This window comes from Artibeus jamaicensis, unplaced genomic scaffold, assembly GCF_021234435.1.
Source record: "Artibeus jamaicensis isolate MK-2021 breed Jamaican fruit bat unplaced genomic scaffold, CSHL_Jam_final contig_311, whole genome shotgun sequence".
In the NCBI taxonomy this organism is placed as follows: domain Eukaryota; kingdom Metazoa; phylum Chordata; class Mammalia; order Chiroptera; family Phyllostomidae; genus Artibeus; species Artibeus jamaicensis.
This window is the reverse complement of record NW_026521717.1, coordinates 7,974,341-7,997,768: the sequence shown is the minus strand read 5'-3', so window position 1 is coordinate 7,997,768 and position 23,428 is coordinate 7,974,341. Positions and strand designations below refer to the sequence as shown.

The 23,428-nt window shown below is 37.3% G+C and overlaps 1 protein-coding gene across 1 annotated transcript in view; it reads left to right on the top strand.

Annotated features, from left to right (window-relative positions):
* HECW1 (HECT, C2 and WW domain containing E3 ubiquitin protein ligase 1) overlaps positions 1–23,428 on the top strand; it is a 675,231-nt gene that overhangs the window by 539,787 nt on the left and 112,016 nt on the right. The window contains exons 20-22 of the mRNA XM_053662971.1: positions 1,563–1,683; positions 2,653–2,766; positions 3,753–3,905. Coding sequence (XP_053518946.1) covers positions 1,563–1,683; positions 2,653–2,766; positions 3,753–3,905 — 388 coding nt within the window. The remainder of the gene's footprint in view (positions 1–1,562; positions 1,684–2,652; positions 2,767–3,752; positions 3,906–23,428) is intronic.

Below are 23,428 nucleotides of genomic sequence, written 5' to 3'. Positions count from 1 at the left end.
ATCACTAAGAAGGATTGGGAATTGGAGCAATGCAAAGAGAGAAAGTAAAATTTGCATCATGAATAAAAAAGGGTGAAGAATGCAGAATGAAGAGAACTAAGAAGGGGCATAAAAGTGTAGAATAAAAACAAGTTGTGGTAAGAGAGAAAACAAGTGGAAAGAAGGTGAAATAGGATAAGAGAAGGATGGGGTAAAATATGTAAATTGAGATAAACTATAGTATAAAATCTAGTGACAATATTCACAAACTCAAAGGACAAGAAATGAATGTTAAAAGGCTATTCAGGAAAGAAAATATCTCAAATCATGGAGAGGATCACAGTGGATTTTGTCTCAGTAGCTTCTAGTATTTACCACTGTTTTTCACACTGGATATGCCTGTGGTCATGTCACATGTTAACTCTGTCTGACCTTAAGCAGCCTGTTCAGGACTTCCAATATCTACTGTCTGTGGCTGACTTCATTGGTTGTTAATCTAGTCACTCTGCACTCAGCAGTCAGGGATAAGCATCATAGGGTCAGGGTAGAGTCCTTCCTAGAGTCAGGACCATTGTTTCTCCTCAGGCTGCTGCTGCTTGATGGGGAGTGGTCTGTCTGAGCAGGATGGCTGATACTTTATAGAGGATGATTCAGCACCAGGATCCCAGGGTCTACTCTCTCAATTCTCTCCCCAAAGCTTCTGTCTCTAGTCTCTCCTCAGGCATTTGTAGCTCACTCTGCTCCCACCTTTGCCAGAGCCCATGCTAAATGGCTACAAATGAAAATTTGTGTGTTAGCCCTTTGAACGGCTCTTTGTATCTGTAGCTATCTCTTTGTCAGAGAGCAACACAGCCACTTTTTGCCACTGGTGGTTGTCTGTTTACTTTTTGGGCTCTGGTCCTCCAGGCTGGTAAACACAGCTTAGGGTTTAGACTCCACACCTCTCAGAGGGATCCAACCAGTTGCTTAATTATTCCTCCAGTGCTGCTACCTGTGGGCACCCAGCCCACCCAGGCTTCCTGAGTCTCCACCATTCTCCTTACCAGTCAGATTGTGCTGAAGTTGATTCTTCTGACTGTTGGTTATAAGGCTTCTCTCTTACTATTGCTCAGTTGTTTGTTTAGGGTGATTTCTCCACAACTGAATTGTACTTTCAAATTGGTCCTGGGAGAAGGTTAGTGTGACTTCCATTTGGTCCTGTTCTATCTGCCCTGTACTGCAATCACTTCTTATAATAAAGTGACTTACAAGAAAAGTTTAGTCTAGTTTCATTTATGTTATTTTAGATTACCTAAGCATAATTAAGCCAAGAAATATACTCATCAAGGTATTTTAAGAGAAGTAAAACTTGAGTGAAGTAAAGGACAAATATTTATTGTCATCAGAAGTTTTCCTTATTTTATTATTTCTATTTATCATAAATGTAACTGAAGTTGTGATGTAAATTAAGGGAAACTTGTTGCAGAGGAAAAATATGAAGACATAGGTGTGTGCCACTGGTTGAGTCTTCCTCTACTGCTGCTCTGTGTGTTTGTTCTTTGATAACCAGTATTGACCTTCAGCCCATGTACTTCTCTATGCAGGTTTGCAGAGAGCTAGTGCAAGAGCCCCTTCACCCTACCGGAGAGATTTTGAGGCCAAACTCCGCAATTTCTATCGAAAACTGGAAGCCAAAGGATTTGGTCAGGGTCCAGGAAAAATTAAGTGAGTGTACCAGTACTTAGCACTGAATTAACATGACAGCTTTTTTATCTTTTTATTTCCTATACCTTTGTAAAGTTATGATACTGGATACCATGGTGTGGTAACAGTTGAGTTTATAATAAAGATGAAGAAAACTTATGAGATTGAGAAGAAAGAAGAAAGGAAGTTAAGAAATTGATGAGAAGGCAGAAAGGAAAGAACCAGAAAGAAAGAACAGTAGATTTCAGACAAAGGCATGTGTAAAGTCAATGGTAGACCTTTTCAGAAAACAAGGAATCTTGAACTAAATTTAATAACCAGAGACACTGATATTAAGAACACATGGACCATAAACAGAAGGGAGGTAATAGGGGATAAAGGGGGGGAAGGGGTGAAGGGTTTTGAGGAACAACTATAAAGGACACATGGACTAAACCAAGGGGGAGTGAAATCAGGGAAGGGAAGTGGGGATGGCTGGGGTTGAGGGGAGAGAAGGGGAGAAAAGGTAGACAACTGAACTTGAATGACAATAAAATGTAAAAAATGGAAAAAAATCATATAGGCCCCTTATTCTTCAGACAAATTTAACTCGTTTGTCAAATTCATGGACTATTTGTAACACTGTCACTTTGTAATAGGAACCTAAGTAAAAAGTTGTGGTTTTCTCCTCTTCTGGATTAATTGTTTACATAATGAAAAGCCAAACCCAATTAAAAAATCCAACTGAAAAGATTCTTTTTGGATATGGTTTTGAAAAAAAATGGTCCAATGGGATAGAATGTATTGAATTATAAAAGCATACATATTGTCCTGTGCTATCAATGTTTTGAACGAGTGTTTTAGAAAAGTCCATCTCTCAACTGATGGAATATGCACTTCATTGAGAGGCTGGGGAGTGATACCTGGGCACTCACTGCTTATCAGCATGCTCTCTAACAATGGAGTTTTAAGCTATCACTCAAAATCTACGTGGCTTCTACTCCTTCCTAGGCTCCTTATTCGCCGGGACCATTTGTTAGAGGGAACATTCAATCAAGTGATGGCTTATTCCCGAAAAGAGCTCCAGCGAAACAAGTTGTACATTACCTTTGTTGGAGAAGAAGGGTGAGTCACCAGTAGTCCTATGCAGACACCTTCATGTGTTGTACCAGAGTCCTTGGATCTTGGTTAATTTTTCTCAAGAAGAAGTGGGGTGGCTCTAAGACTTTGCCCCAAGGTGATTCTGATAGTGTCCTTCTGGGGGGTCTTTCTCCAGGTATTGCCAAACTTTAGATTTCATATTCTTTAAAAGCCTAAGGTTATTGAAAGGTATTAGAGTCTGAGCTACATGGTCAAATTGTAAACCAAAAATACAGCCCTAAATTACTGTACCTTTACTTTTTCAGGTGGTGTACACTTCTGAGTATCTGATCAAAAAACTCTTCCTCTTAAAGTACACATATACAATAATGTGATGTAAGGTTAAAGGTATATATTTTTTGTATATGTGAAAGTCCAATTATTTCAGTATTCTTTGTTTAAAAGATTATTCTTTGTTTCTTCAAATTAATTTGATTCCATTCTCAAAAATAATAACTTTATATAGGTCAGTGTAAAAGGATAAAATACACACATACAACTACATACCAGATGTTTTACATGATTTCAATGATTTTATGGAAAATAATCTCAACCACAGAGGACAAACTCATCTAAGATGGCATATAAAAAATGAAGTTGGAAGCTTTTAAATTTACACATATGCATGTGTGTATGTGCAAATTGTCTCAGGAATTCTCTTGTGCCTTTCCCAAGAAAACCCTTGTTTTTAATCAGCAAGCTGTGTGTTTTATCCATTAAGTGATCAAAAAGAGGAAAAAAAAGCTAAAGGACATTGACATAAGAGTTCATTCATGAACTTCCCCCAAACAAATGACTAAACCTCATTTTCTATACCAAATTAATACTTCCAATTGACATCCATTCTAAAGAGCCAAGGCTGCTCTTGACATTCCCTAGTACTGACTTTGAAAGAGCACATTATTGTCCAGATAAAGGTCCCCTACCTTCTGCAAATAATAGTTTCCCCGGGCTTCTGCTTTTTTTTGCAGCTTGGATTACAGTGGTCCTTCGAGAGAGTTCTTCTTTCTTTTGTCTCAGGAGCTCTTTAACCCTTACTATGGACTTTTTGAATATTCTGCAAATGATACTTATACAGTACAGATCAGCCCTATGTCTGCATTTGTGGAAAATCACCTAGAATGGTAAGATCTAGAATTTTTGCTTTCTTATGTTTGAAAGTTCTAGTTTTTCTTAGTTAGAAGGCAAAAGCATTTCTCAGGAGCCACTGTGTTTAGAGCAGTGGGCCAGACATTATTAGAGGTGATGAGAGTGAATAACAAAGCACTTGAAGGAAGACTGCCTGCTAGTCTTCACCCAGAATACAAAATAAATTACTAAAGACACTGCAAAGGTATTGTCTACATCAAATTTATCTAAGAAATAGTAATTGCCTTCTGAATAGTGTCTGAAGAGACACTAAAGTAAATTGAAGTAGGTGCTGAATGCTGATAATTCTATTAAAATTATGAGTCCCCAGTAAAGGTTTTTTGCAGATATATATGTGTTTGAAATTCTTTGAGATTTGTACATGTTTGTATCAATGCTTTAGCATTGTGGACATGAGCTTCTGAATCTGATTTTAAAAAAGGTTGTTGGGTCACATCTCTAAGTATCCTTCTGACTCAAAAATCATTATCTTTTTGCTTTTCTCCTATTGAGGCATCTATTAGTACTTACTGATATGCATAAGAAGATAAATATTAATCAATTCTATGCAGTTCTGTAGGTGAGATACTTCAGATATTGGAAGCCGTCAGAAATTTGCATGAGGGAAGGGTTTTCAGGAGCAACTATAAAGGACACATGGATAAAAACAAAGGGGGTGGAATCAGGGTGGGAGATGGGGATGGATGGGGTGGGGTGGAGTGGTGGGGGGGAAATGGAGATAACTGTGCTTGAACAACAATAAAAAAAACACTGCAAAGGAAGAAAATAAATTTGCATGAAAAATGTAGAATGCATGTACTTTATTGCTGTGTCACCATACCTGATTTGAAAACTACCCCACTCTCACTGCTGGAGTTCCTGTTATCAAAAAAGAAATGAGTCCTGTAGATTGCTAATGTGGTTGTTGTGACACTACTTATTTATCATGTGTTGTAATGGCTGCTGATGAAGGAAGCTTCTGAGGTGATACCTGTGCCTGCTAGTCCCACAGGCCAAATCTCTGTATTTTGGTTTTATAACATTAAGTAACCCAGCTAGAAGGTAAGACTTCTAACTGTTGCCATGCCAGCTCTCTCCAACAGTCTCAGCTCTATAGTTATTTAGCTGAGGCAAGAGTGAGTTTACATCAAACATTTGACATAAGTCACAAAATTTGTCTTTGTTCTATCATTTATTTTCCTGTCACTATCAGTAAAAGAGTGAATACACCTGTGAGACAGAAACACAGAGACAGGAAAACAGAGCAGACAAGATGTTGCCAATGGAATGTATGACCCCAAGGACTGAATGTCAGCTTTAACTTAGGTCATATTTAGACAGTATTAGAGATTGCTATAACCCATGATACAAGAATTAATATGTACAGAAATTATACTTAATATAATCCTTCAATTATCTTAGTTTGTAAGCATGAAATTCAAGATAGCATCTTAGAGACCATGAATTGGAATCTGCTACAAATAAAGAAATATTTTCATCGAATATCATACCACATAGGAATATGGTGGATGTGGGGATACCTTCAATAATTTAATGATTGTAAATTAAACACACACTATATGCTGAGAAGATACAAAAATGAAATGAGTAAGATGTCCTCCCTGAAGGATATGTAGTAGGAAGAACATATGAGGAACCAACTATTGTAATACAAAATCGTAAGTGCCACATTATACATACATACCTGCATTCGTACAATTCTTCATATATGCACACACACCAGAGATGCACATAGAAAGACAGTGGATCTTATGAAAATGAGGGATGACTGTAGAGGTCTTAAGGGACAGTTGTATAGGAGAAGGGTAGAAAAGACATGTCACAGAGTCAAAACTAGAAGTAATAATTAAAATGCATGAGAGGGAATGGAGCCTTCAGCAAGTAATGTAGCTAGACTACAGCAGAGAATACCTTTTGAGTGTGTGATAGAAAGTGAGGCTAGAATTAAATTACAACAGTAGTTATGTGTGTCCTAGCTCCTGATCGAAGTGATGGTGAGGCCTAAGGGTTTGTTTGTCAACTAGTTCCCTTATGACTTTATTACATGAAATAAGACTAAGCTATATTTTGAATTTGTGATTTGTCTTTTATTCAAGGCATTTTGTAATAAAAGTTCATCTGATCAAAAATTTAAGCTAGATATAAAAGAGAAGCAGGTGATCATCTTTCATATCCTTTATGAAGCATTCTATAATTGGAGTTGCATTTTTAAAAAGTAAATCTTGTCATATTGTGAAGAGAAATTTGAAGGAGTATGAATGGAAAGAGCCAAACTAGTTCTGAATCTGCTGATAAGTCAGAGAGAGAAATAGTCAAAACTAAGACAGATGCAGTGTCCCAGAAATGAAGGGACATCATAGAGAGAGAAGAGATGACTGAATGTTAAGAGGGAGAGAGAAATGTAGAATAAGTACAAGGTTTCTGGTAACACAACTGGGTCAATTGATGCTATTAACTGTGACTGGAGTTAGGTTGAGTAGACAATATCGAGAGAGGTAAAATGAGGAATTTTCTCTTTGACAGGTAGAATTTGCAATTTCTGTTATCAGCGCAGGTTGTTATGGCAATATATAAATGGAGCTAAGGCCCTAATTAGCAGAGGAGCAGCTGTACTAGATATTGAGATTTGAGAAACAACACAAACTGGCTTAACTGTGGGAATGTATGCATGCCCTCAAAGCTTGTGAAGACAGCAAGCAGAGCTGAGGCCCATAAAAAAGTGGATAATATTGATGTGTAAGGGATGTACAGAGTCAAAGGTCCTAAAAGGAAGTTAAGGAGTGGCCAGAGAGCTCACACCTGGGAGGAGTGTGATTAAAGAAATGCAGGGCCTGGAGAGAGTCAGGGATACTCAGAAGAACTGCTTGGGAAGGAGAGAAGGCAATATGAAAAGGCAGAGGCTGGAGGAGGTGTCTAGGCAACAGAATGGGGACTCAAAGGGTTCAGAGCACATGACTGGGAGAACAGAAGTTAGGACATCAAGGGAGAAAGAGCATTCAGGTGGCCAATGGATTTGCGTTTGAATGGTAGCAGAGGAAAGCAGGGCTAAGTGCTGTGATGGCATGAAAGGGAACCAGTGTTCTGAAGAAATCCTGGGAGTCAATAATGTTTCAGTACAAACACAGAATAAGGCCACAGGCAAATGCCTAATAATAGTACAGAGCACTTGCTGGCCTCGTAGCCTGATCATTTGCTATTGAAGTGTGGCCCCAGTCACTTTTCACTGAGGAAGGCACATCACTTTGCCCTTGCTCTCACCCTGGCTTTGTTGCTTCTGCTTATCTTTGGCATTAGAGAGCTGAAGAGGCTCTATTAATATGTCAGGTATACTTTATTGCATTGAGGAGGTAAATTGTGTGATAGATGTACGAATTAGCAATGCTCTTTGGACAGATTCTTTATAAAGATCAAAGACCCAGAAGTGCCTGCCCTGGAGGTGCTAGTTAACTTTTGTTTTTCCAAAGGAAAGAACATGAGGACTTTCATCCACTAGTTTTCCCACTTGTTTGAAAATATTTGCTGTGTAATCCAGAAACAAAAATGTGTGTAGCTTTTTGTCAACTAGCAGTCTAAGCAGAGCTTGTGCAATAATAATGTTCTTTTAGTGATGTACATTGGATGGCAAATTGTTATGAAGTGAGCAGTGACCTCCCCTCTGTTCCCAGGCTCCAACTCTGACCCTTTAGTTCCTTGAGCCCTGGTCTGGCAAGAAAGGTGGGATGCGGAAACAGCACAGGCACCAGACTATATCATGAATAGCAAATGGAGTTGGACTCCACTCTCATCAGTGCCTCAGAGGTCTTGGGAGAGGGGTAGGATTTTCTCTGGGCAGTAACAGCCAGGAGTGAGTGAGCTTGAGGCACCTTTAGCTTTGAACAGGAAGCCCTGTTGGAATGTTTGTCTCAACCAGGTGTTAATGCTACAGTTGCTCCTTCTAGGTACTTTTCTACTAGAGATACGTATACCTCATGGCAAGTGGATTTACAAAGAAAACTGGGCACCCAAGTCTTCACCTCTTTGGCACTTTAATAGAGGGTGCCAGGAAGGCTAATTCCTGACTTAAGTCACTCTGGTCCTTGTACAACGTGTATTCAGCAATTGTGTGTTGTGTCCCAGACTGATGTCTTGTCAATGTTGCTCATGCAGTGTTTATAACACTGAGGAAACCCAATGCCTGAGTTCTCAAATATGATTGCCTTACCAGATACAACTCACCCACCAGCAAGGATGAGCAAGTCTGTAATCTCAGATCTAGGTTTGTGTCTCTCCTTCCTTCCTCACTTTTTGGGATCCTCTATCTTTTGATCCACAGAGCCTGTGAAGACAATGACACTTATTATAACTAACACATCAATCGTGAAAAGAGAGAGACCAAAAGATTACAGGGCTTCTAATGGTCACAGTCTTGACTTTGTAAAGCTAGAAATTGTCCCAGTCTGAAGACATCCTGAAGCTGGGGTCCCTCTGGGAGAAGGAGTGACTCTGATGCCTGCCTTCCTGTTCATTCAACAGAACAGGGCCATAGGCCAAAAATAAGCCTTTTATTATCTGGGAAGCTCTTTATCTGCACTTGATTCTAAATACTAAACTTGCTATGTAGAATAATGGATAGCACATTTAAAATACCCATTGCTATATCTGCAGAGTCTTGAATTCATAGGTAAGACCACATTATAAAAATATTCCATTAGATGTTTCTCGCCCTTCGACCCCCAAGTGTTCTTGCTACAGTGTATAGTATAGAGCTCAGTGTGTAGTTTTTGAGTCAAAGATCAGATAAGATCTCCCACCAAAACCCAGTCCAACAGCAGTCCTCGTGTATTATCTATGCAGATACAAGAGATTTACTAGTCTTATCTCCTGGTGAATAAGAGTTGCTTTCTTAGCACTGCCCTAGAGAAGCTATGGGGAATAAATTAGCTTATTGTGACTATGTTCATTCTGCCTATTTTCATTTTTCTTCTTTTTTAATAAAAGATTTTATTTATTTATTTATCTTTAGAGGGGAAGGAAAGAGGGAGAGAAACATCAATGTATGGTTGACTTTCATTCATTCCCTGCTGGGAGCTGGCCTGCAGGGAACCCACCTGCAACCCAGGCATGTGCCCTGACTGGGAATGGAACCCCGATCCTCTGGTTCACAGGCCTGTGCTTAATCCACTGAGCTACACCAGCCAGGAGGTTTTTTCTTCTTTTGTTAAATCAATTTTTATTGTTCAAGAACAGTTGTTTCTATTCCCCCACCACCACCACACACCACTCCAGCCATGCCCATCCCGCATCCTCCATTCTGCCCTCTTTGGTGTTGTCCCTGTGCCTTTACATGTTCCTAAAACCCCATCTCGCTTCTCTCCTCTTTATCCCCTCCCACCACCCCTCTAGTTACTGTCAGTTTGTTCTCAATTTCACTGTCTCTGGTTATATTTTCTTTGCTCATTTGTTTTGTTGATTAAGTTCCGCTTATAGGTGAGATCATATGGTATTTGTCTTTCAACTCCTGACTTACTTCACTTAGCATACACTCTCCAGATCTGTCCATGCTGCAAAAAAGGGTAGGAGCACCTTCTTTCTTTCTTCTGCATAATATTCCATCATGTAAACATACCATAATTTTAAAAAATTTTATTTAATTATTTTTTCAAGTACAATTTTCTGTCTTTTAATCCCATCTCAGCCCACCCCACCCCCTTGCTCCTCATCTCCTTCCCATTTCCACCCACCTTAGTTGTTGTCCATGTGTCCTTTATACTAGTTCCCATAAATCCTTCCCCTTTTCCCACTGAAATTCCCTCCCCTCTCCCCTCTGGTCACTGTCCCCCTGTTCTCTATTTCAGAGTCATTATTTTTATTTTGCTTGCTTGTTCATTTTGTTGTTTAGCTTCCTGTTAAAGGTGAGATCATATGGTATTTGTCTTTCCTTCACTGCCTGGCTTATTCTACTCAGCATAATGCTTTCCAGTTCCATTCAAGCTGTTGCAAAGGGTAGGAGCTCCTTTTTTCTTCTGCTGCATAGAATTCCATTGTGTATATGTACCATAATTTTTTGATCCATTCATTTACTGTTGGGCACTAAGGTTGCTTTCAGCACTTGGCTATTGTAAATTGTGCAGCTATGAACATTGTGGAGCATAGGTTCTTTGGAATTGGTGTTTCAGTATTCTTAGGGTATAACCCCAGCAGTGGAATTATCAGGTCAAAAGGCAGTTCCATTTTCAGTTTTCTAAGGAAATTCTATAATGTTTTAAACAGCGGGTGCACCAGTCTGCATTTCCAACAGTGCACTAATGTTCCATTTTCTCCACAACATTTCCATCACTTGTTCTTTGTTGATTTGTTTATGATGGGCATTCTCACCAGTGTGAAGTGGTATCTCATTGTGGTTTTAATTTGCATCTCTCTGATGGCTTAGTGATGCTGAGCATCTTTTCATACGTCTCTGGGCCTTTTCTATGTCTTCCTTGGAGAATTGTCTGTTCAAGTCCTTTGCCCATTTGTTAATTGGGTTGTTTGTTTTCCTGGAGTAAAGTCATGTGAGTTCTTTATATATTTTGGAGATCAAACACTTTTTTGAGATATCATTGGCAAATATGTTTTCCCATATGGTTGGTTCTTTCTTCATATTAATGCTATTTTCTTTAGCTGTACAGAAACTTTTTATTTTGATGAGGTCCCATTTGTTTATTCTTTTCATTATGTCCCTTGTTCTAGGGGACATATCAGTGAAAGTATTGCTGCATGGGATATGTGAGATTTTTTCTTCCTATGATCTCCTCTAGGACTTGTGTTTTGTCATGATATATATTTAAGTCTTTTATTCATCTTGAATTAATTTTTGTGTATGGTATGAGTTGGTGTTGGAATTTCATTTTTTTGCATGTAGCTGCCCCAACACCATTTGTTGAATAGGCTAATTTTATGCCATTTTTTGTTTCTGCCTCCTTTGTCAAATATTAATTGACCGTGGAGGCATGGGTTTGTTTCGGGGCTCTCTCTTCTGTTTCATTGGTCTGTGTGTCTATTCTTATGCCCGTACCATGCTGTTTTGATTACAGTGGCCTTGTGGTACAATTTGATATCAGGCATTGTGATGGCTCCTACTCTGTTCTTTCTCAAAATTTCTGCAGCTATATGGGGTCATTTATGGCTCCATATAAATTTTTGAAATCATAAATTTGTTCTATATCTGTGAAATATGACATTGATAGTTTATAAGGATTGTGTTGAATCTCTACATTGCTTTGGGTAGTATGGATATTTTGATTATGTTAATTCTTCCATTCAATAAATTTGCTTCCATTTGTTTGTGTGTTCCTTAATTTCTTTCTTCAATGTTGTTTAGTTTTCTGAGTATAGGTCTATTACCTCCTTGGTAAGGTAAACTTTTTTTTTTCTTTTTGCTATAGCAAATGGAATTTTTTCCTGTTTTCTGTTTCTGATATTTCATTATTGGTGTTCAAAAGTGCCTTTGACTTCTAAATATTGACTTTGTATCCCAGTATTTGGTTAAATTTATTTATTAGGTCAAGTAGTTTTCTGGTGCGGTCTATAGGATTTTCTATGTAAATTATAATGTCATCTGCAAACAGTGGCAGTTTTACTTCCTCATTTCCAATATGAATGCATTTTTTCTTTTACTTGTTTGATTGCTGTGGCTAGGACTTTCAATCCTAGGTTGAATAGAAGTGTGGAAAATGGACATCCTGTTCTTGTTCCTTATATTAGTGCGAAAGCTTTTAGTTTTTGCCCCGTGAATTTGATATGGAGTTCAGGTCTCCTGTATATGTCCTTTATTATGTTGAGAAATGCTCTCTCAATTTCCACTTTGCTAGTGTTTGTATCATAAATGAATGCTGTACCTTAACAAATGCTTTCTCCACATCTATTGATATAATTGAGTGATTTTAATCTTTCCACTTGTTCATGTGATATAATGTATTTATTGATTTGCAAATATTGTACCACCCTCGCATCCCAAAGATGAATCCTAATTGATCATGGTGTGTGATCTTTCAAATGTATTATTGGGTGTGGTTTGCCAATGTTCTGTTGCATATTTTCATGTCTGTGTTCATCAGTGATATTGGCTTGTAGTTTTCTTTCTTTGTTGTGACTTTATCTGATTTGGGGATTTGTATGATGCTAGCCTTGTAAAAAGGGTTTAGTAGTCTACTACCTTCATGGATTTTTTGGAATATTCTGTGAAGGTTACAGGTTAGCTCTTCCTTAAATGTTTTTAAACTCCTTCTGTGAGTTTGGTCCAGGGCTTTTAAGTGCCAGAAGTTTTGGGATTACTACTTCAATTTCATCAGCTATCATTGGTCTTTTCAGGCTTTCTGTTTCTTCATTCAACTTTGGAAGATGATATATTTCTAGTATTTGTTCACTCAACCAAGAAATTTGTTCACTCAAATTTCTTGGCATACAGTTTTTCATAGTAATTTCTTACAATCCTTTGTATTTCTGTAGTATCAGTTTAATCTCTCCTCATTTCTGATTGTGTTTATTTGGGACCTCTCCCTCTTTTCTTGATGAGTGTGCTTAAAGGTTTGTTTCTTTTGTTTATCTTTTTAAAGAGCCAGCTCCTGAATTTATTGATCCTTAGAAGTTTTCTTTTAGTCTCTATGTCATTTAATTCTGCTCTGTTCTTGGTTATTTCCTTCCTTCTACTTTCTCTGGGCTATCTTTTGGGTTGATTCTCCAGTTCTTGTAGCTGTAGGGTTAGGTTGTTTATTTGATACATTTCTTTTTTAGGTAGGCCTGTATCGCTATGAAGTACCCTTTCAGGACTGCCTTTGCTATTTCCCATAAGTTTTGGATTGTTGTGAGTTCCTTTTCATTTCTTTTCAGAAACTTTTTGATTTCCTCCTTAATCTCATTCTTGACCCATTTATTGTTTAATAGCATGTTATTCAATCTCCATGAATTTGAGTGTTTTTGAGGGTTTTTTTCCTTGAGGCTGGTTTCTAATTTTCGTCCTTTGTGAACAGAGAAAAATGCATGATCTGATTTCAATTTTTTTGAATTTGTTGAGGATTTTCTTGTGACCTATGATGTAGTCTATCTTTGAGAATGTTCCATATGCATTTGAAAAGAATGTGTATTTAGCTTCTTTGGGATGAAGGGCTCTGTATATATCAGTTAGTCCATTTCATCAAGGGTGTTGTTTAATGCCTCAATATCTTTGTTGATATTTTGTTTGGAAGATCTATCCATTTTGGGGCAGTGAGGTGTTGAAATCCCCCATAATAATTGTGTTGCTGTCAATATGTTTCTTGAAGTCCTCCAAAATTTCCTTTATTTATTTGGGTGCTCCTATGTTGTTTGCATGTATGTTTACAATTTTTATGTCTTCTTGATGAATTCTTCCTTTGAGAATTATGAAGTGTCCTTCTGGATCTCTTTCTATGACCTGTCTTTGAAGTGTATTTTGTCTGATACAAGTATTGCTAGTCAGGCTTTTTTTTCCTGTCCATTTGCTTGGAATATTTTTTCCAACCCTCCATTTTCAGTATGTGTAGGTCTTTTGTTGTGAAGTAGGTCTATTGTAGGCAGCATATGTGTGGGTTGTGTTTTCTCCATTCAGCTACTTTATGTCTTTTTATTGGACCATGTAATCTATTAACATTTACAGTTATTAATGATAGATATTTATTCATTTTCCCCCTTTGCACTTGTGTTCCTCTCTTTCCTGCTCATTTCCTTCCCCTTATTATAGTAGTCCCTTTAGCATATCTTGTAGTGTGGTTTGGTAGAGTTGTACTCTTTCAGTCTTCTTTTGCCTGGAAAAATCCTTAGTTCACCTATTATTTTAATTGAGAGCCTCACTGAATAGAGTCTTGGTTGCAGGTTTGTTTTCCATTACTTGGAATATTCTTGCCATTCTCTCCTGGATTGGAGTGTTTCTGTAGAGAAATCAGCTGCTAGGCTTATATGAGCAGAAACAAATTACTTCTTGTTTCTGCCTTGCTGCTTTTAAGATTCTCTTTTTTGTCTTTAAACCTTTGGATTTTAATTATGATATGTTTTGGAGTAGTCCTCTTTGAATTCCTCTTGATTGGGACTCACTGTGATTCCTGCACTTTTATGTTTTTCTCCCTTTCCATGTTGGGAAAGTTTTCTGTTATTTTTTCTTTTTTCATTTTTTTAAAGGATAAATTTCTTTTAATCAGAGGGGTGTAATTTAAATAATATTATTTTTTTAGAAATATATCCACCTATCTGTTTATTTATTTATTATATGTATGAAAGTTTATATATATATATATATACATGTAAACTTTTTTCTGACTTCATATTTTTTAATTTATTTATTTATTTATTTTAAAATTATTTTTCAACTACAATATTCTTTCTTTTACTACCTTCTCAGCCCACTCCCCCGTGCCCCCCACCTCCCCCCTCTTTCCACCCCTCTTAGTAGTTGTCCATGTGTCCTTCATGCTAGTCCCTGTAAATCCTTCCTTTTTTTCCCCTGAAACTCCCTCCCCTCTCCCCTCTGGGCGCTGTCCCCCTGTTCTCGATTTCAGTCTCGTTGTTTTTATTTTGCTTGCTTGTTTGTTTTGTTATTTAGCTTCCTGTTAAAGGTGAGATCAAATGGTATTTGTCTTTCACCACCTGGCTCATTTGACTCAGCATAACGCTTTCCAGTTCCATCCAAGCTGTTGCAAAGGGTAGGAGCTCCTTCTTTCTTTCTGCTGCATAGAATTCCATTGTGTATATGTACCATGATTTTTTGATCCATTCATTTACTGATGGGCACCTAGGTTGGTTCCAGCTCTTGGCTATTGTAAATTGTGCTGCTATGAACATTGGGGTTCATAGGTTCTTTTGGATTGCTATCTTAGTATTCTTAGGACATAGTCCCAGCAATGGAATTGCTGGGTCATAAGGCAGGTCCATTTTTAGTTTTTTTTTAAGAAAATTCCATACTGTTTTCCATAATGGTTGTACCAGTCTGCATTACCAATAGTAAACTAGGGACCCCTTTTCCCCACAACCTCTCCAACATTTGTTGTTTGTTGTTTTGTTTATGATAGCCATTCTGACTGGTGTAAGGTGGTATCTCATTGCGCTTTTAATTTGCATCTATCTAATAGGTAGTGATATTCAGCATCTTTTCATATGTCTCTGGATCCTCTGATTGTCCTCCTTGGAGAAAAAGTCTGTTCAAGTCTTTTTCCCATTTTTTAATTGGGCTGCTTGTCTTCTTAGAGTGGAATTGTCTAAGTTCTTTTGTATATTTTGGAGATTAAACCCTTGTCTGAGGTATCATTGGCAGTTATGTTTTCCCATACAATTGGTTGTCTTTTTATTTTAATACTGTTTTCTTTAGCCATGCAGACCTTTTAATTTTGATGAAATCCCATTTGTTTATTCTTTCCTTTATGTCCCTTGCTCTAGGGGACATATCCGTAAAAATGTTACTGCGTGAAATATCTGAAACTTTTCTTGCCAATGTTCTCCTCTAGGATTTTAATGGTTTCACGGCTTACATTTAAATGTTTTATCCACCTTGAATTTATTTTGGTGTATGGTGTAAGTCAGTGCTCAAGTTTCATTTTTTTGCACGTAACTGTCCAGTTCTCCCAACACTATTTGTTGAAGGGGTTATTTTTAGTCCATTTTATGTTACTGTCCCCGTTGAATGTTAAGTGACTGTAGAGAGTTGGGTTGATTTCTGGGCTCTCTGTTCTATTCCATTGGTCTATGTGCCTGTTTTTGTGCCAGTACCATGCTCTTTTGATTGCAGTGGCCTTGTAATACAATTTGATATCAAGTATTGTGATTCCTCCTACTTTGTTCTTCTTTCTCAAAATAGCAGTTGCTATTTGGGCTCATTTATGGTTCCATATAAATTTTTGAAGTGTTTGTTCTATGTCTGTGAAATATGCCATTGGTACTTTAATAGGTATTCTATTGAATCCGTAAATTGCTTTCAGTAGTATGGACATTTTGATGATCTTAGTTCTTCAATCCATGAACACGGTATATGTTTCCATTTGTTTGTGTCTTCCTTGATTTCTTTCTTCAGTGTTGTGTAGTTTTCTACATACAGGTCTTTCACCTCCTTGGTTAGGTTTATTCCCAGATATTTTATTTTTGTTTTTGCTATATTGAATGGTATTTTTTCTTGATTTTTGCTTCTACTGTTTTATTGTTAGTATATAAAAATGCCTTTGGATTAAATTAAATGCACTTAATCCATTTATGTTTAAGGTTATTTCTGGATATTGACTTTGTATCCTGCTGTTTTACCAAATTTATTTATTAGTTCAAGCATTTTTTGAGTAGAGTCTATAGGATTTTCCATATACACTATCATGTCATCTGCAAACAATGACAGTTTTGTTTCCTCCTTTCCAATTTGGATGCCTTTTATTTCCTTTTCTTGTCTGATACCTGTGGCTAGAACTTCCGAAACTATATTGAATAGAAGTGGTGAAAGTGGATATCCTTGTCTTGTCCCTGATCTTAATGGAAAAGATTTTAGTTTTTGCCCATTGAGTATGATGTTGGCTTTAGGTCTCTCATATATGTCCTTTATTATATTGAGAAATGCTCCCTCTATTTTTATTTTGCTGAGTGTTTTTATCATAAATGGGTGTTGTACCTTATCAAAAGCTTTTTCCGCATCTATTGATATGATCATGTGATTTTTGTCTTTGCTTTTGTTTATGTGATGAATTACATTTACTGATTTGCAAATGTTGAACCATCCTTGCACCTCTGGGATGAATCACACTTGGTCATGGTGTATGATCTTTTTGATGAATTGCTGGATGCAATTTGCCAATATTTTGTTGAGGATTTTAGCGTCTATGTTCATCAGCGATATTGGCCTAAAAGTTTTCTTTCTTTGTTGTGTTTCTATCTGTTTTTGGAATTAGGATGATGCTGGCTTCATAAAAGGAGTTTGGGAGTTTCCCATCTTTTTGGATTTTTTGGAATAGTCTGTGAAGATAAGGGTTAGCTCTTCCTTAAATGCTTTGTAGAATTCTCCTGTGAACCCATCTGGTCCAAGGCTTTTGTGTGATGGGAGTTTTTTGATTATTGCTTCAATTTCTTTTGCTGTTATTGGTCTATTCAGGTTTTCTACTTCTTTTTCTTTTGTTTCAGATTATATTTTTCTAGAAATTTGTTCATTTCCCCTAGGTTTTCAAATATCTTGGCATACAGTTCTTCACAGTAGTTTCTCACAACCCTTTCTATTTTTCTGGTATCAGTTATAATCTCTCCTCTTTCATTTCTGATTGTGTGGTTATTTGTGTCCACTCTCTTCTTTTCTTGATGAGCCTACTTAAACACTTGTCTATTTTGTTTATCTTTTCAAAGAACCAACTCCTGGATTCATTGATCCTTAGAATTTTGCTTTTAGTCTCTGTGTCATTTAATTCTGCTCTAATCTTGGTTATTTCCTTCCTTCTACTTGCTCTGGGCTGTTTATTGTTGTTCCTCAAGTTCTTGCAGGCATAGGGTAAGGATGTTTGTTTGAAATGTTTCTATCTTCTTTAGGTAGGCCTGTATTGCTATAAACTTCCCTCTCAGGACTGCCTTCACTGTGTCCCATAAGTTTTGAGTTGTTTTGAGTTTGTTTTCATTTGTTTCCAGAAACTTTTTGATTTCTTCCCTAATTTCATTCTTGACCCATTCGTTGTTTAATAGCATACCATTCAGTCTCCATGATTTTGAGTGTTTGGGGTTTTTTCCTTTGGGGTTGGTTTCCAGTTTCAGTCCTCTGTGGTCAGAGAAAATGCTTTGTATGATTTCAATATTCTTGAATTTGTTGCGGCTCATTTTGTGTCCGAGCAGGTGGTCTATCTTTGAGAATGTTCCCTGTGGATTTGAAAAGAATGTGTACCTAGCTTCTTTGGGATGAAGGGCTCTGTATATATCAGTTAAGTCCATTTCATCAAGGGTGTTGTTTAATGCCTCAATATCTTTGCTGATATTTTGTTTGGAAGATCTGTCCATTTTTGATAGTGGGGTGTTAAAATCCCCTACTATAATTGTGTTGCTGTCAATATCTTTCTTGAAGTCCTCTAAGATTTTCTTGATATATTTGGGTGCTCCTATGTTGGGTGTATATACATTTACGATGTAAATGTCTTCTTGGTGGATTCTTCCCTTGAGTACAATGAAGTGACCTTCTGGGTTTCTGTTCATGGCTCTTTTTTCGAAGTCTATTTTCTCAGATATGAGAATTGCTACCCAACTTTTTCTTTCTTCTCCATTTGATTGGAAAATTTGTTTCCATCCTTTCAATTTTAGTCTGTGAAGGTCTTTTGTCCTGAGGTGGGTCCTTGTAGGCAGCATATGTGTGGGTCACGCTTTTTTATCCATGCAGCTATTCTGTGTCTTTTGATTGGAGCATTTAATCCATTTATGTTTAAGGTTATTATTGATAGGTACTTATTCATTGCCATTTTTGTACCTGTGTTCCTCTCTGTCTCTCTCTTTTCCTTCCTTTCCTTAAAGCAGTCCTTTTAGTATTTCTTGTAGGTCTGGTTTGGTGAAAGCATATTCTTTTCGGCTTCTTTTGTCTTGGAAGCTCTTTATTTGGCCTTCTATCTTGATTGAGATCCTTGCTGGGTAAAGTAGCCTTGGTTGTAGGCCTCTGTTTCTCATTAGTTGAAATATTTCTTGCTTGGAGTGTTTCCACTGAGAAGTCATTAGCTAACCTTATTAGGATTCCGTTGTATGTTACTTCTTTTTTCTTCCTTGCTGCCTTTAAGGTTCTCTCTTTGTCTTGGAATTTTGCCATTTTAATGATGATTTGTTCTGAAGTGGGCCTCCTTGGGTTCCTCTTGATTGGGACTCTCTGTGATTCCTGGATTTGTGTGACTTTTTCTCTCATCAAATTAGGGAAAATTTTCTCTCATTACTCCTTCAAATATGTTTTCTATCCCTTCTTCTTCTTCTCCTCTGGTATTCCCATTATTCAGATATTATTACGTTTCATATTGTCTTGCATTTCTCTTAATCCCTCTTTATTCTTTCTGAGCCTCTTTTCCCTTTCCTGGTCTTTCTGTAAGATGCTTTCTACTTTGTCCTCCAACTCACTAACCCGATCTCTGTCTCATCGACTCTACTTTTAATAGTTTCTACTGTGTTCTTCAATTTGGAAATTGTATTCTTCATTTCCTCTTGGCCCTTGCTAATAGTTTCCATTTCCTTTTTCATGTTGGTATACATTTCGGTGAGATCATTATAGCTCCCCTGTAGTTTAGGTAGCTCATTGTGAGCTCTCTGAACTTCCTGATAACCAGTGCTTTGAATTCAGTATCTGATAGTTGACTTGCCTCTACTTCATATAACATTCTTTCTTAGGGTTCCTCCTTTCCTTTCATTTGGGGATTCTTTCTTTGTCTTTTCATTGTTTGTGAGACTCTTCTTGTTAGCCTCAGCTTCTTAGATTGATCTTTTTTGAGTCCCTGGGTTTATGATGTGAACTTCTTTGGTTGAATGCCTGTGAAAGTCAGTGGTGCAGTCTCTTTTGGTTATTCTGTCTTTCTCTGCTTCCACCTACTCAAATATGCAGCAACTTGTGGCTTCTCCCCTGCAATTTTCTGTCTGTCTCTACTATTTGGAGGCCTCTTCTATGGGTCCAACTCTGGTGTTATTGTATTTTCAAATTGTTTGTGTCTCGTCTGGTTCCTCCATGACCATCAAGATTTCTGGTCCCTTTTTCTCATATATGCTGGGCAACTGCTGGCTTGCTGGCTTCTCCTCTGCCCACAGGTTTCTCTCCCTTGTGTACAAGGAACTGGAATCTGCTCCATCCTATTCCGTCGCCATCTTGCCCATAAATATCAGTTTTCTGTTATTTTTTCAAACGGGGTTCCTGTCCCTTGTTCCTGTTCTTCTCCTGTTATTCCTATCATTCTAATGTTGTTGTGTTTCATATTATCTTGGAGTTCTCTTTAGGTATCTTTATATTTTTTGAGTTTTTTTTTTATGTAACTGCTATACCTGGGTGTTCCTTTTCACTTTGTCTTGCAGCTCACTAAATCCATGGTCTGCTTCATCCAACCTGCTTGTAATTTTTTCTAGTGTATTTTTTTATTTTAGAAATTGTATTTTTTGTTATTCCTGGCTTTTGTTTATAGTTTCTGTTTCCTTTTTTAATGTTTTAGTTCTCACTCAGTTTTTTGTAGTTGTTTGTGAGTCCTTGAGCATCCTTTTAGCTATTATTTTGAATTCTATATCTGATAGTTGACTTACCTCCATTTCATTTAGCTCTTTTAGTGGGTAATCTTTCATTCCCTGTCATTGCAGGTTCTTTTTTGTCTCCCCATTTTAGGTGACTCTTTTGTTTCTTTCTGTGCTTCCTGATGTTCTGCTTTGCTAGCTGTCTTTGTAAAGTGAACTTCTATCGTAGGAGTTCTACAGAGTTCAGTGGTGTGGTCCCTGATCTCCTTGTCTAGATGTCTAGGGTCAACATTTCTTTTGTTTGTGTGGACTCTCTTGTTGCATTTTTGTTTTTACCCGTTGGTAGTTCCTTTGTTGTTGAGTTCTGTCTTTGAGCAGGTATATTGGTGTTCACATCTTCTCCTTACTCTTGTATGTTATCAGTGGCAGAGGGAAGGCAAAATGGATTAAGACAGCAGGAGCATATTAAATTGGATTTAAAGTACCAACATGTATATAAGAGACAGGAGATACTTTGGATAAGTATAGAATTAACCGTGATATTTTACCCACTAGCCACTTTTTATAATAGGTGAAAAAGAGATAAAACTCTCGTTAGAGGGGAAAAGGATTGTGAGCTGAATCCCCAAAACAGAGCACTTTGGGAGGTCAGATGATGAGATATAGTTAGAGTAAAGGATAAAAAATAGGCATTGTGTGTGAGAGAATAGAAATGACCACAAGAGTAAGAAAGCTCCAGAAGATTGTGAAATGAGCTAAGATCAGGAAGGGTGATGTGTAGTATTTACAATTATATGGAACAATAGTTGTTTACAATAATTCTGAAACAACCATAATATAACAAGAAATATATTATCTAAATAACAAGAATAGGAAGTATACTACCATGAGTAGTGTGATATTGGAATAGAAGTGAAGTGACTGAAGGAAAATTAAAATACAGTATGAAAGGGAGAATAAGGAAAATCAGTCAAACAATGCAATTAAAGAAAGAAATAAAATGAAGAAAACTAAACAGAAAGAAGAGAAATTTAAAAAATACTAATAAAATAAAGGAAGAAAAAAATAATAATACAAATAAACAATAACATGCAGAGTATCTGGAATAGCAAAGTGAAATTTGTTTCAGTTTCTCTGTTGTTGTGGTTATCCTGTGCTCCTTCTCTGGATCTGTCTCTGGACCTTTCACAGTTCCTCATCTTATTGTCTCACTGCAGGTCTGGGGGAAACCTTCTGCTAATTTTAAACCTACCAAGCCAGTTCTGCTGGTCTTCCTAGATGCTACAAGCTGAGGGGATTTGGAATTTATTTTCTCCCTTCTTATGGTTTTGTGATAATGGGGACCAGGTTTGGGCCACAATATTCACAGTTACCCAGCCTCCAGCTCAGGTCCTCCATGTGCTGTTGGCCCTCCCTGTCCATCTGTGCCAGGCCAGTACCTTTAGCCCACCAGTTGTGCTATCCATTAGGTACACTAATTAGGTGCACACACCTTCTCCCTTTTTGCTGTCCTAGGTCCTGGGCATCCTCAAAGTCTCCTCAAGGTAGTTCAGCTCCTCCACTCAGTTAAGTCTTTTGGGGGACTTCTAACTCCCCAGGCCCTGTTGCCCACCTCTGATTGGTCTGTGCAGGGCTCCTCTTCCTTCTTCTTTGTGAGCCATCTGTGCCATGGCAGGAGTTGAGGAGTTGGCCGCAGTGGTGGTGAGGGGTGGTGGCAGTGAGAGCCAACCACTGCACGAGAGTTCCTTCAAACTTTGGCAAACCACAGCCAGCAATAAACTAAAAAGATCATATAACATAATCAAGTTGGAACTATCCTGGGAATGCACGGATGGTATAATATTCACAAATAGATAAATGTAATGCACCACATAAGCAAAATGAAAGTAAAAAAAACATGATACATCAATAGATGTTGACATAGCATATAAGTGCAGTGCCTATTTATGATAAAAATGATTAACAAAGTAGTAATAAAGGGAATATATATCAACATAATAAAGGCTATATATAAGAAACCTACAGACAACATCATACTCAGTGGGCAAAAACTAAAATCTTTCCCCCTAAATCAGGAACATGACAAGGATGTCTGCTTTAACCAATTTCATTAAACATAGTATTAGAAGTTGTAGACACATTGATCAGACAAGAAAAGAAATAAAAAGCATCCAATAGCAAAGGTGAATTAAAACTGTCATTTTTGCAGACAACATAGTAATGTACTTAGAAAGCCATATGGGCTTCACCAGAATTTACTCAAACAAATAAGTGAATTTTCAAAGTAACAGGATACAAAGTCAATATTCAGAAATTGAAAACATTGTTGTAGTGTTTGATGTAGTGTCTGACTTCACAGACTAACAATGAAGGGTCAGACACAGACTAGGCAAAAATTCAATTTACTGTAACAACAAGAAAAAGTACCTAGTAATAAACTTAACTAAGGAGGTAAAAGACCTGAACTCAGCCTGGCTGGTGTGGCTCAGTGAATTGAGTGCCAGCTTCCAACCAAAAATTCATACGTTCAGTTCCCAGTCAGGGCACATGCTTATGTTGTGAGCCAGGTCCTCAGTACAGGGTGTGAGAGAGGCATCTACACATTGATAATTTTCTCCCTCTCTTTCTCCCTCCATCACCTCTGTCTTAAAATAAATTTAAAAGGGAACCGTACTCAGAAAACTACACAACACTGAAGACGGAAATTAAGGAAGACACAAACAAATGGAAGCATATACTCTATTCATGGACTGGAAGAAGTAAAATCAAAATGTTCATATTAATAAAAGCAATTTATAGATTCAACAGAATTCCTATTAAAATATGAATGACGTATTTCTCAAATGTAGAACAAACATTTCAAAAATTTATATGGAACCATAAACAACCCTGAATAGCTGCAGCAATTGAGAAAGAAGAACAAAGCAGGAGGGATGACTATACCAGATATAAGACTGGTCACTATACCAGATATAGTGTCCAAGTAATAGCCAATCAAAACAGTATGGTACTGGCACAAGAAGAGGCACATAGACCAATGGAACAGAATAGAGAGCCCAGAATAAATCCAAGTATCTATGGCCAATTAATATTTAACAAAGGGGACAGAAGCATAAAATAAAGTAAAAATGGCTTCTTCAGCAAATGGTGTTTGTCAGCTATATGCAAAAAAATGAAACTTGATCACCAAATTACACCATTCACAAAACTAAATTTTGGGTTGACAAAGGACCGAAATATAAGTCATGGAATCATAAAAGTACTAGAGGAGAACATAGACAAAAAATCTCAGATTCTCCATGCACTAATATTTTCACCAATATGTCCCCTAGAACAAGGAACACAAAGG